This window comes from Leptonotus elevatus, chromosome 9 (genome assembly GCF_054856555.1).
Source record: "Leptonotus elevatus isolate MCC_2025b chromosome 9, RoL_Lele_1.0, whole genome shotgun sequence".
Lineage (NCBI taxonomy): Eukaryota > Metazoa > Chordata > Actinopteri > Syngnathiformes > Syngnathidae > Leptonotus > Leptonotus elevatus.
The window spans coordinates 11,897,319-11,914,412 of record NC_141247.1 but is presented as its reverse complement, the minus strand read 5'-3'; the positions used below and the strand labels follow the sequence as shown (position 1 = coordinate 11,914,412).

Genomic DNA, 17,094 nt, shown 5'->3' with positions numbered 1-17,094 from the left:
ACTCGGATAGAACAAATAATCCTCTGCTCCTCAGCCATGGAGCATTTAGCTTGGAAGACATTCGAGTCTTCCAAAAAAAAAAAAAAAGGACTGCAGATATTTTCTATTTTCAATGCTGCAGGTTCTTGCATGCCAGCTTGCAGGCAGACAAACAGAATTGTACACTCAAGTACTCTCCAAGCATGTGTTACGCAAGGTGTGTGGAAGTCTAATGTCTATTTAAAGGCTGTAATTGTATCATATTGACTATTTGTGAAACTATTACTCAGCACTGTCTGGTCTCAAGTCACGGAAAGGGCTGTGTGTGTGTGTGTGAGTGCGTGTGCATGTGTGTGTCTGTGTATTGGGAGCGTTAGATAGTGTGTGTTGACAGACTTCTTAACTATATGAATGGGTGCCATTGCCAAGGTCCAAAAAGATAAGCCCAGCACACAAGTCTCCAAAATCTCCACCCTCAATGCCCCCCCCCCCCACTCCGCCCCACCCATCGCATTATATAAGAGCAACAACTGCCAAACAACACAACTGTGATGCAGACTGAGGCCAAGCAAATAGGAAGTTTGAAGAAGTAGGAAAAGGAGAGGATGTGCTCTATTCTTTTAACTGAAGGGGGGTCATGCATTGAAGAATGCAGGCTTGTTTTCTTTTACGCCAACAAATTGTCTTCACAAAGCAGACTTATTTCATTTTGGTTGACCCAATTTCAATAGAATCCTTTCAGTTGCCATTTATCTTTGCAATTAAAGGTGTGTTTAGACAAAGCCGAGGGTTTAGTTCAAAGCGCTCTCGGCAGACACCGCAACATACTTTAAGGCTTTGCTTCAGCACATTCCTTGACACATGAATATTGGAATGTTATGATTTATGAGCCAGTCGCGACAAAACAACAAGGCTATTGTGTCTCGATATTTGAGATTTTAAATTTGATGGCTTGAGTTTAAATTTATTTTTAATGCGACTGAGGCGGCAACAGTGACTACATTTAGCGAGTTGGTTCAGGATCCTGCATGGGTTTTATGAAGGTGCATTTACTGCTGTGGATGAGAAGGAAGATAATCAGTGAGCTGTGATATAGAATTATAATCCACCTGTGGGACATGACGGGTGCCGTCTGAGTAGCTCGTTGTGCAGGACAGAACAGCTTAGCTGGATTCGATTGTGATGTATCAACAACGGCATTACAGCGTGGGTCACCTTTGTGAACCATGTGTGTACATACGTGTAAGCTTACTAGGGTTGTCCAAACTATGGTCTGGGGGCCATTTTGAGGCCCGCCATTTTTTTTCACGACCCATGGCATTTGCTAAAAAAAAAAAAACTTTTGACATGGTCCGCAATTCTATTTAAAAAAACAAAACAAAAAAAGTTTATAAACTTTTCTAGATAAGCAAAGACACAAATAAATTTGCAGCTAAAACTTATTCCACTTTTTGCTCAGTATCAAGGTCTGATTTATCAACATATCACATTAATGGTTTTCATATCTGGTCAGCACTTCAAAGCCTTAAAAATCCTCAACTATTTGCCTTATCACTTAACAGGAAGCTTTTATGCCGTAGTTTTTGAACAATGTATAATTGCTTGCTTGCTTTTACCGTGTTGTATGTTGAAGTGAAAAAACAAAATCAAAGGGGCCCTTGCACCTTTCTATTTTTCTGTGTAAGTGGCCCTCTGACTGGATAAGGTCCTAATTATTTTGTTTTTGTGTGTGTTTTTTTTTATTGTCCTATGTTGCACCATAATCATATATAAATGTCCCGCGTAACATAACACAACAGACTCTTAAAATGAACTGTTTTGCCAGAAAATACACTATAATTTGTTGAGTAACATTGTCATAACATTAAAAGTATATTCATTTGTTTTAAGTGTGTGTGAGTCGCCCACCAAATAAAACAACCATCCATCCATCCATCCATCCATTTTCTGTACCGCTTGTCCTCACAAGGGTCGCAGGGGTTGCTGGAGCCTATCCCAGCTGGCTTCGGGCAGTAGGCGGGGTATGCCCTGAACTGGTTGCCAGCCAATCACAGGGCACAATAAAACAACATTATAGTAAATTCACCGCCTTTTTGTAACAATTCTACCAGATTGTCCTCACAAAACGAACTTCCCTCTACAATAACAATCCCCATTATGTTGAAGTTACCCTAATAACATGAAAAACAAAGAGTAAAAGTGAAATTGAAATTGTCTCATACTTTACGTCCAGTAAGGGCGTGGGTTGCTCTTTGCTCATGATCATTGTTCTTTGTGTTTTGTGAGCCTGTGCGGGTGTTAAATGTCAGGTATGCATCATGAGATCTCACAGCCACTTGGAAACTATTCAAACATTAAGCATGATAATCAGGTTCAAAGAATCCACCATGAGTTCAACTGGAACCTTCACAAATTTTGAAGCATCTACTGACAAATTCAGTTGGCCCAGAACAAAATTGCCTGCAATCAATTAAGTTTCACATTTTACCTATTGTCCTATTTATTGTAGACACTTTTTGTTGAAATTATTTTCATTGCATATTATTACTGCTCAGTAGTTTGTATTTATACACTGTGATACTAACTTCACTGATAATGAAGAATAGATGTTAAAAGATTATACAGTATTTTCATGGCAACATATATAATCCACAGAGATGACGAGCAAGCATATCACTATGAAGCTTCTGCTAATGTTAACGCAAACATTTGAGGTGACTTTGACTCTAATTCTCTCTGGATACATTTTTTTTATTTTGAAAAAGGAAAGACATGCATGAACACTAAGGACCCTATTTTCATGACCAGCACACGTCTATTACAAAGCGCCATTGTGTGATGGAACACAGCCGACCCCCTGACAATCGAAGCGGCTCCCCTCATTCCCATTCAAATCAAGGCAGTTGTAGCACACACAAGTGTGTCTATTCAGGCAAACTGCAAAATCTCCCCTTGCAGATGATGTGCATGTAACATGGGCAATTGAAGGCCGCCTTGCACCCCCAAGCGTGCATCTGTGTGTGACCCCAGCCGGCCCGCACGCAGTTGTGATAAAAGATGATAATGATAATAATCCATTCAATGAACTGATTTCTCCAATGATTCGGAGGGATTGTCCCACGTTGTCATATTTTGAATGACATACGACGACGTCCACTTCACACGTCCGCGCAGCTCCGAATCTGCCTGCCTGCGCCTCTATGAAATCCACCAAAATCGCATTACACCACCTGCTCCACAAAATAGACCTGGTTTTTGCGAGTCTACTTTTTGTCACTAAATTGCCAGATGCGCCTGGGCAGGGCAGGACGCCCCAGCGAGGCGTATTGTGTCTACCAAATTCAAAAACACACTAAACTTGACTTGTCTTGGCACAATAATGACAATGCGGCCATTTTTACGCCGAATGCAGAGTCGCCTGTCTATGAAAATAGAGCCCCTTTGAGTGAGTTATTGTAGCACACTATGTTAACATCCATCCATTTTCTTAACCACTTAATCCTCACAAGGGTCGCGGGTGTGCTGGAGCCTATCCCAACCAGCTTCGGGCAGTAGGCAGGGTACACCCTAAACTGGTTGCCAGCCAATCGCAACATGTATGTGATTTAATATCCATCCATCCATTTTCTTAACCGCTTTTATTTTCATGTAAATTCAGATGTGACATATAACCGTATTGTTTCATCTTCCAGCAGACTCTATACATCATACTGCATAATGTATTACAGTGGTGTTCTGATTTTTAGAACATAATACTATGTGGACAGCTGGTGTTTTATTTTGCTTCCTTGCTTCTATACCATGAGCACACCGTTGCCCCACAGTGTTTACTTTTATGTTTTACTATGTTGACCTCAAAGCAGGCCTGCATTCAGAGCGAACTCATTGCACTTCAACGTAAACATCGCATCATGTACAGTGATCCCTTTGCTGTTCGTGTATACTGTTGGAGCTCGCCCCTTCAGATAATACTCCCACTGCATAACTGATTCTGTATTATTAGACTGGGCAACATTAATTTCCTGTGTGTCCAAAAGTCTCACAGACTTGCCACTTATAGTCATCGTTATATACGGCAGGTGTCCTTGCTGGATTGTGTAACCTTGTGCCAGTGGATCAAATAAAGGCTTCTTGCACAGGAGCTATTTTCTGGTTTGTATTTGGATTGCAGAGTGGAGTTTTTATTCCCCATGGGGTCTGCGACACAGCTGGATACTGTCTCCACTGCATTGTTGGACGGCTGTTCAGTAGTCCGCTGGACCATGGCCAACGCTGGTGATCTGAGGCCAGTGGGAGGGACATTTTAAGGCGTTAGCTACCAGGACGTGAATGTTGGAAATCTTATCATCTTGATAAGGTCACATTAGTCGGAAAAGATTAGATCTATCAAGTGTTTTTTGTTTTTTATCTCGCTCAAAATGACTGGATGAAGAAGTCAAAGCAACTTTGTGCAAATTCCTGTCTTGCATGTCACTTATTATTATTTGGAATGCTTTTATTTTGTGTGTTTTTTGCTTGGACTTCAAGCAGGGAAAGGCTTGTCTGCAACTTTTATTTATCGCTAATGCTCTGATTTAGAAGATTGAAGAGATCAACTGTCTTTGTGTTATCTTCAAGCCCACATGAGCTGTTTAAATTCTTAATTTTTTCCACTGATGATGTGATAAAGGTAAGTGTCAGAGCTGCAGGCTTTTTGCCCCTCTTTATGCTGGGGTGTTTAGTGGCTGCTAAATATCTATGAGCGCCAGTCTGAAATAAAGGCTACAAAAGTAGGGCTCTCGTCCGTCCGGCCGGGTCGAGTGTCTTAGTCTCAAAGTAAATCTGCACATTTGCCGCTGGTTTTATTCACAGGAAATCACATAACCAAACTCCCTTTGGCTTTCCTGGCTTCATATCCAAGCAGGACTCGGGAATAAAAAAAATTGCCTTTCAGTAGTGATGGGAAAATGAAGCTTCATGAAGCACTTGCAATATTTGTTTTACTTCTATAGATGGTGATGTTTGTTTGAAAGATAAGAGCTAGTGCAATGGAAATTGTTTACATTTCCACTGCAGCTTTAAAGCAAGAGTGCCGCCTAGAGGAGTTAAAAAAAATATTACAAGTGCTTCATGAAGCTTCATTTGTCCATCACTACCTTTCAGTGCATTTCTGTGAACCTTGAATCATTGAGATAACAGGTTTGCTGGCCAAGGGCTGATGTTTAATTCCAAAAGATGACCTAGTATGCTCTCTAGTGCTAAACGTGTCCTTAAAACTGACACGAGCAAGATTCGATTCCTAGGCTAAAATCAACTGCTTAATCCAGGCACTCACTGTCAAGTACTTGAAAAATATCTGAATTCCAGCAAACCTTGACGAAACACGCCAGCTCCCTCTCTCTTGTTTCAACAGGATTAAAATGTGACTGCATTTGTGACACCGCTTGTGTCCAAATGCAAACAGCTCTCTAATCCTGACAATAAAGTCTAGCCATGACAGTCACATGATCCGCGGCACTCTTAAGGAGCACAGTTTCAGGAACAAATTGTACTGGCTGCATGCAAACAATGTTTGTCTGGCAAACAGTTTCATGATCATTCTGGCACGTTATCTCTGATGCACGGATGTCAAATGTTTTTGCTGTTTTTAAATCGTATAGCATCCTTTGCAAGTGAGTCATGTGATCATTTTCTATTGGCCTTCTCTAGAATGCTAAAAGTGGCACTGACTTAGTATATCACTATTGCTTTTTTGGTCTGGTTTATTTACATGTCTTGGAAACTATTTCGTGTTTGTTGTCTATCATTAGTTTGGCCTGCCCTCATTTTAGTCAATCAACTCACTAGACTATCAAGAACTTTCAAAGCAGACACAAAAAGATGTACTCTGACATCATATCAAGAGAACTATTCGCAATACACGATGACTTTTCCAAAAAATACTGCTTGCAGTGACTTATAACCTAGATTGTATTTTTTCTTTTTTAAACAACCTTTCCTTGTTCATATGAACATACTCGTCCTTTTTATTGATGTTGTCATGCCTTCCTGTGGTTTTCTGCTTTCTCAGATCTTTCAAATTATTGTTTGCGCTTCTCTTGTTACTTATGAATTTGAATTCACATGCGTCTAGTTATCACGGCACAAAGCCACTTTAAAAGTTCTTAACACATGCACAGTATGCTGGATCGAACTTGAAACGCAATTCTTTTTGAAAAGCAAGTTTGACAGAATTCAGTTGTGTAAATAGGAACACGCCATTCAAGGTAAGTAGTGCAAACACAGACTGCAATGAATAGCAATTCATCTTGGCGTAAAGCGGAGTCTGAGGACGTATTATACAAGCCTGTCACGAATGTTAGCAACAGATTCTATGAGCATTGATCATAGGTCACGCCTTGCGTTTGTTTCCTCGTTTTTGTTACAGTATGAGTGAAACACCCTACTGCTCATACAGAATTGAAGAATCTATTTCATTGTTGAGCCCATGCTTCAAACCTTTTATGCCACCTAACCAACGGAAAGTTAAACAAGTTTGCCTGTTGAATAGTAATCATGACGTGTGATCAAGAAAGTGGCCTGGCGGCAACAAAAGAGCTATTTACAAAAAAACTAAAACTAAAACAAAAGCCAATCAATCAGCTACAGTTTACGTAAAAAGATTTAGTTTATGTAAAATACTGTTTTTTTTGTCTGGCATACTATGTGCTAAGAATTTGCTCTCTTTATCAGCTCAGAGATAAGAACAGCATTAACACAGGTAAAAATTAACAACCACTAGGTTTTATTTGTTCGCTGCAATTATTTAGAAACTAGATAATAATAATAATCCTGATTATTCCTGCTGATAAACACTGGAATACAAAGATAACATTTAGCCTTGATATCACTAGTCTCGACCAAACCTGGGTTCATGGGAGATGTGTTAAGTAATGCAAGGTGACCTTTTCATTTTCAAGAAGCAAACAATATAATTACCGTATAAAGGCCTGCTAACTAATATTAATATTACTAACTAATGTTATCTTTTTGAGGCTGGATTCTACGGTAAGGAGGCCTGTTATACTCCACTAACTCAATTAGTGCAAGTTATAGATAATAACAACATTAGGGATCATTTAGCAAAGGCATATGGATTTAAATCGCAAATGCAGCAACAGAAAAGTCAGAAAATATTTCATAAACCAAGAATATCTCTGACACTGCTATCCTATAAGGTCAAAGCATCTTACACGACAGTGCTGCTTCAATGCTAACTTAACAAGACCACACACATACAAAACTGTCATATTTTCCACTGTGCAAATTTCAGAAAATTTTACTTAAAATGGCTTTCCGGATCAGTTCGGCTAGTTGAATTCCCGGCCAGTTCCACAATAGAGGGCACTTGACTGAATAAAATACTTTTCGACACTGTTGATCATTCATTAATGATCCTGTGACTTTTCAGGCATAGCTTTTTGAGACTTGTTGGTGGTTCTCTTTGCAATAGACAATATACATGTCTACCAAAATGCACGCTGCTAAGTGCAACTAGCTTTGGTGGTTGAAATTATGATTTTTACATAAATTACCAAAATCATTGATAAGTAAACTATACAACATTGGCTTTGATGTCAATGTTTGTATCCGGTTCCAGAACTCACTGACTGATATAGAGCTCAATATGTGAAAGTAAGGAGTGTCCAATCGGATCTATCACGGTTAATTATGACTCTGGTACTTTTTATGCTTGTTTTTATGTGTTATATTAACGATATAGTGTCTGCAGAGTGTCATTGTCTTTATCATCGTTTTGCTGATGATGACACTATTTTGTAGTGTGTCGCTAACATTGTTTCACCAGCGTTAGAAAACTTGCAACTCTAGTTTAAATCACTTTCAAGAAGCCCCGCTTTATTTTAAGTTTTTTCTTAGTGCTTTAAGTGTAATTGCCCATACTGTATGTCTTAGAAATTCCTGATATTATCTATGAAGTTGTCTTCCCTCCCCTCCCTGAGCTATTTTAAATGTATGATTAATGTGTTTGACTTCTTCTTGGAAATGTTTTAGTTAATGTGCTGTTTATTTTAATTTTTGTTTCTTTGCACATGCCATCACTGTAAATGATGACAAACTCAATGGTCCATGAATTTAAATAAATATCACTGAGTTGAATATCCACCACTGTTGTCCCCAAGCCCATTTTAAAATAAATAATAAAAAAAACAATAAATTGTTAGGTTACATTGAGGGCCCGTTGTTCAAACTGTGCAAAACGAATTATGCAAGTAAGTCACGAGCTGTCACAACCCTTGATGGGGAAAGCTGAATGTCGCAACAACATACTTTTGGTTCTGTTTTGTTAGTTTTTTTCTAACCAAATGCTACCAACTGCTTGCTATGCTAACCAGATACAACAATGTTCTAAACTTTCTGTCCATCCACTATGTGTAAGATGCTAGCTCTACAGTAAAAAAAAAAGTGTTTTGTGCTTATTACGTGGACCATCTCCAACATAGTACAATATGATTTCCAATCACATTTCCTGTCACAAAATTGTCAAAACTCTTAAACTTTGGGTGGGAAGTCAGGTGATATTTTCCTATACTTTATGAGATATGCATGTTTTGTTTTGTTTGACAGCATGGGTTCTGTTGGAGATTTCCTACATTGTTTTTCCAAGCCTCTGTTGCCAAGTGTTTGCTAATGTGGGGGTTCAGTTAGTTTTCTTTCACTGTAAACATGCAAACGTACAAGATGTGTCAGAAAGGTTCCAAGATTGTTGTCATAAAAGATATATTTGAAGGAGTCGTTTGTGGTTTAGATTTCATCTCCCTCGAGTTTAGCGCCGTGTACCAGATTTCTTTAGCTCAGTTAGCTTGGCCACCTGTGATGTTCTGCAGGTTTGAAGACACCCCAGAGTTTGGCAAAGAGGAAAACACAAGCAACCTGGTCAGGTGAGAAGGGAGCTTGATTCAGCCACAAACTGACGGATGCTCAGGGCATTGTTCGCAGGTGCATTGTGACTGTAAAGCAACGACAAACTGCCGTGCTAAAACTCTTGCCTCTTCCCGAAAAGCTAACGAAACATGATCTCTTTGTAGATGTGCTGGTTGATCGTCTGGCCCATTTTGAAGGGGAAAACTCATAGTTTGCGGGTTAAATATATCATTTGTGACACCAGTCCTGAAACCTCTCTGACACATCGTGTGTATATACAGTATATATGAGGAGTGTTGTTCTTGACCTGCTCGATGTACAACATGTCTTGAGTTAGTGGCACTGTCTTAATGATTTGACGTGTTTTATCTGTCTAGCGTATGTGAAAAGTAAAGGTTTTCCCAGGCAACCGTTGGAAAGGCAGTACCAACTGCTAATTTGAGACTGAAGTCATTCGGCAGCATCTGCCAAACAAACTAACGATCCATCTGGCCGGGATCTATCTTTTCCTCGCAAACTGTTTTTAAACACCATTTGGCAGTGATGCGAAAGCCTCTTACGAGTTTTAATTGACCCCTCGTCATAAAATATCACTTAAATTGATTCCATGTGACGGCAAGCTCAAGCTTTACAATAATTGTGTGTTTGTTCTCTGTAGGTTGGATTTTGTTTACCTCATTTGGTTTCGCTTCTCAACAAAACTCCTTCATTGTTTTCTACTTTGGGTGTGGAGGTTGGAGTGCTTACTGGGAACATATTTGACTGTAAAAATTCATTAACACGTCAAGCAGGTTAAAAGGGTTAACAAATGATTGTCATGTTTTGTAACATCAGATAGACACGGTGACATAAATAGATGCCCTTTGGACTGGATGTACTGCTTTATGTGTTTAGTTTTGGAGCTATATTCCAAGCAGGGACCTTATCACAACCACAATAAACCTTCTTCTTAATCCCAGACTATTAAGACTTAGGTCAGCCTTTTGAGGAAAAAGTGCTGATCCAAAGAAACCTGATCAGTCTGCACCAGCCATCTGGTTCATGTAAAACAATAACTAGCACATACTGTATAACCTAATAAAGCAGTCTGTATGTTAGTTTAGTAGTCAAGACCACGTACACCAACCAAGACAAGACGATTCCGAGACGAGACCCTTAAAAAGTGGTCTTAAGACTAGACTCGAAACCAAGACCGATCTTGAGAAGTACAACACGACTATAAGTGATGATGTATATCAACAAATGAGACATGCAAAGCAGATTGGGAAACAAACCTATGGAAGAAGAGCAGGATAGACAACATGGTCTGATCTATGTTGCTGTTGCAGATTCCCTCATTGAGCAGGAAGCAGGGGTCCCTCACTACTGACTCCAGGGAGTCCTGCCGCATGATGTTGTTCAGCTTGTCCGTGTTGAGGTTTTGGTACATCAGCTGATTGCGGAGTTGGCGGAAGTGACTGACACTGGGGCTGGTAGGACTCGCCAGCGTCGCACTGAGGCCTCCGGACACCGAGTCGTCACAACCGTTGGCCAGGTCCAGGCAGCAGCTGCAGCAGTCCAGGCCGATGGGTGAGCGACACTCATCGCCTGACATCTTGTACGACAGGTGGATCAGGTGATGCTGGTGTGGGAGTCCCAGACAAGGATAGGAAAAGTAAACACAAAGTCAGGAAGAGAGTCAATATTGTGCTTCCATTCCTCCGCTTTAACAGAGCGACAGAAAGGGAAAGAACCTGCCTTACCGTCACGCCTGCAGTCCAGGACCAAAATGAGGCGCGGCAGCAGGTTCAATTCCTCTCTGAGAAGTGCTTTGCCCGCTCCTATCCTTGTATCACCCCTCTTGCGGCTCTGCTGCGTTTAGCCTTTTGTCTCGGGCCAACACCGCTGCTGTGCGTTCCTACTTTTTCGAGAGACAGACTGAACACCCCCCTTCCTTAACACACAAACATGCTCTCACACACATTCAGCAGGAGCGCACTTGAAAGCAACACCCAGAAGCTGCTTGCTGCTTATCACTTTTTTTCCTTGCACTTTTTTTTTATTGAGTTGTGCTTGAGGACACAGAGGGGAGGCGCAAAAGCCAGCATGGTGACGAAGAGGGCGGGGAAACCACTGTGATTGGTACAAAGCAAGACGGGTAACACGCAGCAGGGCCCTCCTCTTTTTAGGTTTTGCCAAGCTCTGTGCATATTGATGAAGAGAGACAGCAAGGGAGGGAACATTTTGGAGCATGCTGGAAACGTGCAGCTAAACCCTGCCATGCTGACAGCATAAGGAGTGGCTTGAGGGAACACACACAAAGCCACGCTAGCAGGAATTCATTGCTGAGCCGTGGGAGAGAGAAAAAAGAAAGCAAACTAGCAACATGTCGCAGGAACTTCAAATTAAGTGTTTATGATTAAAGTAGTGATGGACAAATGAAGCTTCATGAAGCACTTCGACTCCTCTAGATGGCACTCTTGATTACAAATGTAATCAATTGCACTGACCTTTATCTTTAAGCCAATAGCAGCATCTACAGGAATGAAAAACATTTGCAAGTGCCTCATGAAGCTTCATTTTCCCATGGCTAGGTTACAGTAGTAATGGATAAATAAATAAAAAGCATTTGTGGTATTTTTTGACTCTTGGTTTAAAGATCCAGTGTCAACTTGATCAATTTCCATCTACGGCCCTTCTGACCACCTCCATTCGCACCATTCAGACACCAGTGTGAGTGGCACTGGAGGCAATGTGTGTGAAGTGTCTTGCCCAAGGACACAACGTCACATGTCTTAGGGAAAGCGGGGATCGAACAGCCTACCTTCCGGTTACTGGATGACCATTGCTACATCCTGAGCCACGACCGCCACATAATTAATTAATATAGTGCTATTATCTTCAACAATTGATTTTTTTGCAATGTGTGCAGCATTTTCTCTCAATGAAGATAATGATTCTAACTTTTTCTTGACAGTGTCAGATGTTAATTTACTTATTTTTGGAATTAAAGGTCACAGAAGTGTAGAATTCAGCAGTGGGCCATAAGGGTCATCAAGGGCTTCACTGCTGACCGAAACACTTTCAGAAGCACTGACCTACATTTACAACCTAATTAATAATAATTAGTTCCATGACAGTTGACTTTATCTTCATTTTGTAAATATGTTTCTTGTCTGCAACGCTTCCAGCATGTACAGTACGTGGATGTTTAGATAATTTTTCCCAATCAACTTTCAGGCTCTATGCACTGCCTTGAGAATCAGCAGTTATGACAAAGTAAGTTAAACTATTAGCAATGGGATTGTTCCTTTAACCAATCAGATTTAAAAAAGGGTCCTCACAGGGCCAGTGAGCTGGCACTCGGATATGACAGTCTTTTTCAGTCCTCTGATTGGCTGATCAGAGTAAAATTTGTGACAGCCAATTTCAACTAACCATGTCTGTAGCGAGTTACACAAAAATCCGCATCCATGGTGAATATGATATATTTTATTTAAAGGTAAATGTTTTGTCATGTTATTAGATATATGTTGATTCTGAGATGCTCCAGTGGCAAAGTTTTGAGCTGTTACCATCACACACATCAATCCAGCAGCACCACATGACTCTGGCGGTAGAGCGGTTAACAGCTGTGACCATGTCGAACTGTTCAGAGCCAAATACTGAGCCCATCAATTCCTCGTGATCGTGTATCACCAGGAGATGATTGAGAAGACAGTGTTAAAGCAATTTGAGAACTTTGAAGGTAGAAAAGTGCTATATACAAGTGAAAGTGACAACATTTTGAAAAATAGGTTCTACTTAATTCAAGTTTGAGTTAGTGTCTTGAACTTAAATGATCTTTGGAATCTGTTTCTTCGAACATTTGAATTAATTCATAAGGTTTTAATAACAATAATCATAACAATTATAACAATTATAATAATTATAGCTTGCATTTTTGTGCTTTTCTAGATACTCAAAGATGCTTGGCTAACATAAATTTTACTCAAACTAAAGTATATAATTGCAACCGAATCAAAAGCATATATGTAACTCCAATGGCACATTTTTATATCAGCCATTTTCATTGAGATCAGAAATACTGTACATCTCCCACATTGTTAATATATAGCATTGTTATGTTTATAAAAGGACATTTTACTACAGCTCTTATACTGGATAACGTTAGATTGTGCAGCTGTACCAAATGTTGTAAGCATCTACCTATGGCTATGACATCAAATATTGGAAAGTTTAAAGTCATTTTAAAGCACCATTTCAACATTAACCGTTATGGCGGAACTGTGCTTGTTTTTCTGGCCCGACAGGCTAATTAAGAGTGTTTTTTGTTATATATTGTATTTGTATATCTGCCCTCCGTTCTGTTTGTTTACAAATTGGCCAATTTCTTTATCACTTCTCAAACAGCTTCACATTGGGTAAGAGAAAGTCATCGCCTACTCTGGCAGGCGAATGTTTCAAAAGTCTTGTAAATACCACAAAAGTCATTGTACAACAAAACTGTCGGCAGATGGTTGCTCATTGTAAAACATAACGACAAGATAATTGTCTATGGTATGCGTCTCTCCGAGGCATGCTGCAGTGACAATGTCCCACAATGCATTGTTGGGTAGCACTGGGATCAATAAAGCAGAGAAAATAAAATGACTATTGCTTCGTTGAGTGTGTAATGATGTCCTTTGGTTGGGCGTGAGATGGATAATTCAGTCGGACACTTCCCTCTTGTGGTAACTTGCTAACATAACATAACTCAGGTCAGCATCAGAGAAAATAATTGCAAATTCTACTTGGGTTATTTATATCAGTGGCCACTGGCCTTAGATTAAATCAGCCAAACGTATAGCTCAGAGGGAAAGAAGATGTGTTTCATAAATGACAATTATTCCTGAAGCATGCTGCATACCAGAAAAGCCCATTCCACAAAATATGTGACTAACACAATTACGCAGCGAGCCAAATGGCCAAAAGAAGGAAGGATATACTGTTCTGTATCTATCTCACCATCAGATGAGATGCAATTACAGAGTCGCATATAAAAAATGTGCCCTGTTGAATGCAGTTTAAATAACTCATCTAACATTATGATTACAAATCTGTTATGTGGAGTGTAGAAGGACCAGAGGAGTTTTGTTCACATGAGAGGGACAAAATGTTCAAAACTTCTCTCAGTTCGCCACCAAATTACTACAATTACAGTATAAACATGAAAAACCATTGTGCACGTGTACCTAATGTTGTGGCCAATGCATTCCTGTCTCAAAAGCAGAATTTTACTCAATTGATCCAGATTTGCCATTTTATTTATTAATATTGAGCTGTGCATTACAGTATTTGCTACTGGAGATTCACCCATACAGAATTAATAGTCTTGGATCTGTGTTAACATATTTTGGTTGGCAATATCTCTGGAATGTAATTGTGAACTGATGCCAACACTGTATATGCATTATTCATTCGATCAAAACTGATAGTGTCCCACAGCTGTTAAAAGTAGGTCAACGAAACTAGGGTAAAAGGAGCTGGTGCACATGTCTGAAAAATGTGTATAAAAAATGTTGGTTGGAATAAACGCTTTTCAAAAACTACTGGAGCATTACATCAAATAAAAAAAAGCTGTTGCCCTCAATATGTGATACAGTTGACAGCATACAAAATTGAGTATGCAGTGAAGTCAGTATCACATAAAGTGCCCATGGTGTCTGCAACAGAATAACTCATAAAAAGGTAGCAGGATAATTCAACTCTGAGGTCTGATTTTAATCAAATTAAATTCCTCATTTTATTTGTACCTTTTTTTTTTTTTTCAATTGATGTAGGCCTTCATGATGTTGGCATATCCCACAAAGTGTGTGGTTAAATTATGCAAAATTTACCAAATTGTGACTTGTGAGGTTTCGGCCCGACACCAGCAACATAGTACAGTATTTTCAAAATCATATTCAACATTTTGCACTTGGATCTGAATTGCTGTCCACACTGTCATTATGGGCTATTTGCACATCAAAAAAATGTATTCATTAAAAACCTCTCACATTTGCCAAGACATTATGACCAGCACTTTGTCCTTCTTCAATGCAGGCGGGTAACAGTGATAGTTGCAGAATAAATATTTACACTTTCCATTTGTGCAAGCTTAACATGTCCACCGTGTCATATTGAAATATAACTTCAATTTAAAAAAAAAACTTTCAGAAATGTACTGTAATTGTTAACGGTACACAGTCAGCTTGCCAATTGAATCATGTTGCTAAGTAAAGGTCCACAACGTCAGCAAGTTGGCATATTTTTAACAGCATAACATCTACTTAATAAATATCAAGTTTTTGTTGTATAGAGAGAGAGAGAGAGAGAGAGAGAGAGAGAGAGAGAGAGAGAGAGAGAGAGAGAGAGAGAGAGAGAGAGAGAGAGAGAGAGAGAGAGAGAGAGAGAGAGATGATAATGATAATGTCTGAGGGTAGAAACAAAGCAAACAAACAAAATGTTCTTTTAATGTGGTTGCACAACCCATTATGCTATAGCGACAATATTCCTTTTATACAATAGGCTAATAATGTTCAGTATTACATATTTGTAGCCACCCCCAAAAAAAAAATTCGACTTGAAAATTCCATCAATTTTCCAACCCTAACGTTGAGTGTCACCACAATCACCACTGTTATGGCTTTTCCAACTTGTTGTACGACCAGCATATTGACACTAGAGGGCACTGAAAGTAGCCAAAAGACACTTCACTGAAGTTCATCCTCCTCCTGAGGCTGTGAGCGGTCAGACAGGATCAAACAAATTCATACACTGCTTGGTGAGATATGGCGTTTAAGGCCTAAAACTTCTCTTCGCGGACCACTCATCTTTAGAAGGTGGGCCCTACGGCAGGTCGGATAAGGCTTCTGTTCAAACCAAGCACCAACTATTTGCGGTCTTTCATCACAGGGAACATTCAGCCCAGAGTCCAAATAGTGAACATTGGTTCTCTGTGAAGCAGATTCAGGCCATGACATAAGCCTGGGAAGTAATTAACGAAAACAAACTGGTTTTCCCGCCTCCAACTGTCGAGGTCAAATCTCGCAGGCTCTTTCACAGTGTGGCTTTCTTCTAATTCTCTTTCAGCCTTATCTCCCACTCAAGTCTCACTCTTCCTTATTGACTTTGACTTCATATCTGCTGCTGTTTGGCCTCAGTTTGCTTTCTATCAGCTTTACTCGACATGTGTGACTGGTTTCCCCTCAGTGGTAACCCCCCCGTTGTGCTCTGTCACTTGTGCTTTCATGGAAAAGCTCAAAAAGAGTTTGACGCATTGCTGAGGGTTTTTTCTTTCTTTTCTGTAAAGTCACTTGTTTGAGCTCAGGCATTCCACATACAGCTGTAAAGTTAACTTTTTTCTGCATATATTGTTTATTGTGAGGGTTTTTTTTGCAAACACTGCTTCAGTATATCTCTATTGTTATTTACAACTGTATGTGCTGCCGTTTACAGCAACTTCCACAAAATGGAGTTAAATGTAACAAGCGATCAATAAGTCATTGATTATCTTTAATGGGAGCTAAAGTAAATGAAACCGCCCCCCGGCTAAAAGCATGCCATAAAAGATCTGACACTGCTTGTTCAAGCTTATCTTTCTCGAGCACTCTGGCATATCCGCAATTTCTAAACCTCTACCATCTCAAATTTTTTTGCAACAATTTTTTTATTTATCAATGTGGTCCTCGAACCTTGTGGAGATGACAAATATCTGCGACCTCGGCAAGCTGAGAATTGTCCAATTGCAGAACAGCACTGTTTGAAAAATCCACCTATTTTTAGTCCATTACGGCACTGCCCCCAGCAGATCAGTAAAATAATAGATGTCTAGTTTCAACTTTCCCATGTTTTGGTGGTGACTGACAAGTCTAAAAACAGAGTGGAAAGCCAACAAACACAAGCTAAAGTTGCAATGTTAGGATTGTTTGGGGACTGATTGGCTGCTGCTGATAAATGCATGTTTGTTTGTTCCTGCAGCTGCCTGGAGCAGTTTACATTCATGTGGCCAGTCTGGGAGGATCTGCCCGTCAATGGCACATTATGGAGGCCCGAGAATGGACCAGTGAACAAAGACGCCAGTTTAATTATGAGCTCGAGGATAGTCAAAGTGGGCTTGAATGAATGGGAATGAATGCTTAGTCTCTCTTAGGTTGGTTTTGCAAGTAAATCTAAAAAAAAAGAAAGATGGCCCCCTCCCCTGAGAATGGTTTT

At 39.8% G+C, this 17,094-nt stretch overlaps 1 protein-coding gene across 1 annotated transcript in view; it reads right to left on the bottom strand.

Annotated features, from left to right (window-relative positions):
- Window positions 1-10,903, bottom strand: part of tsc22d3 (TSC22 domain family, member 3) — a 30,991-nt gene extending 20,088 nt beyond the window's left edge. Inside the window, exons 1-2 of the mRNA XM_086084848.1 lie at window positions 10,623-10,903; window positions 10,155-10,501 (exon numbers count right to left, since the gene is read on the bottom strand). Coding sequence (XP_085940974.1) covers window positions 10,155-10,474 — 320 coding nt within the window. The 5' untranslated portion in view covers window positions 10,475-10,501; window positions 10,623-10,903. The remainder of the gene's footprint in view (window positions 1-10,154; window positions 10,502-10,622) is intronic.
- Window positions 10,904-17,094: the final 6,191 nt, after the last annotated feature.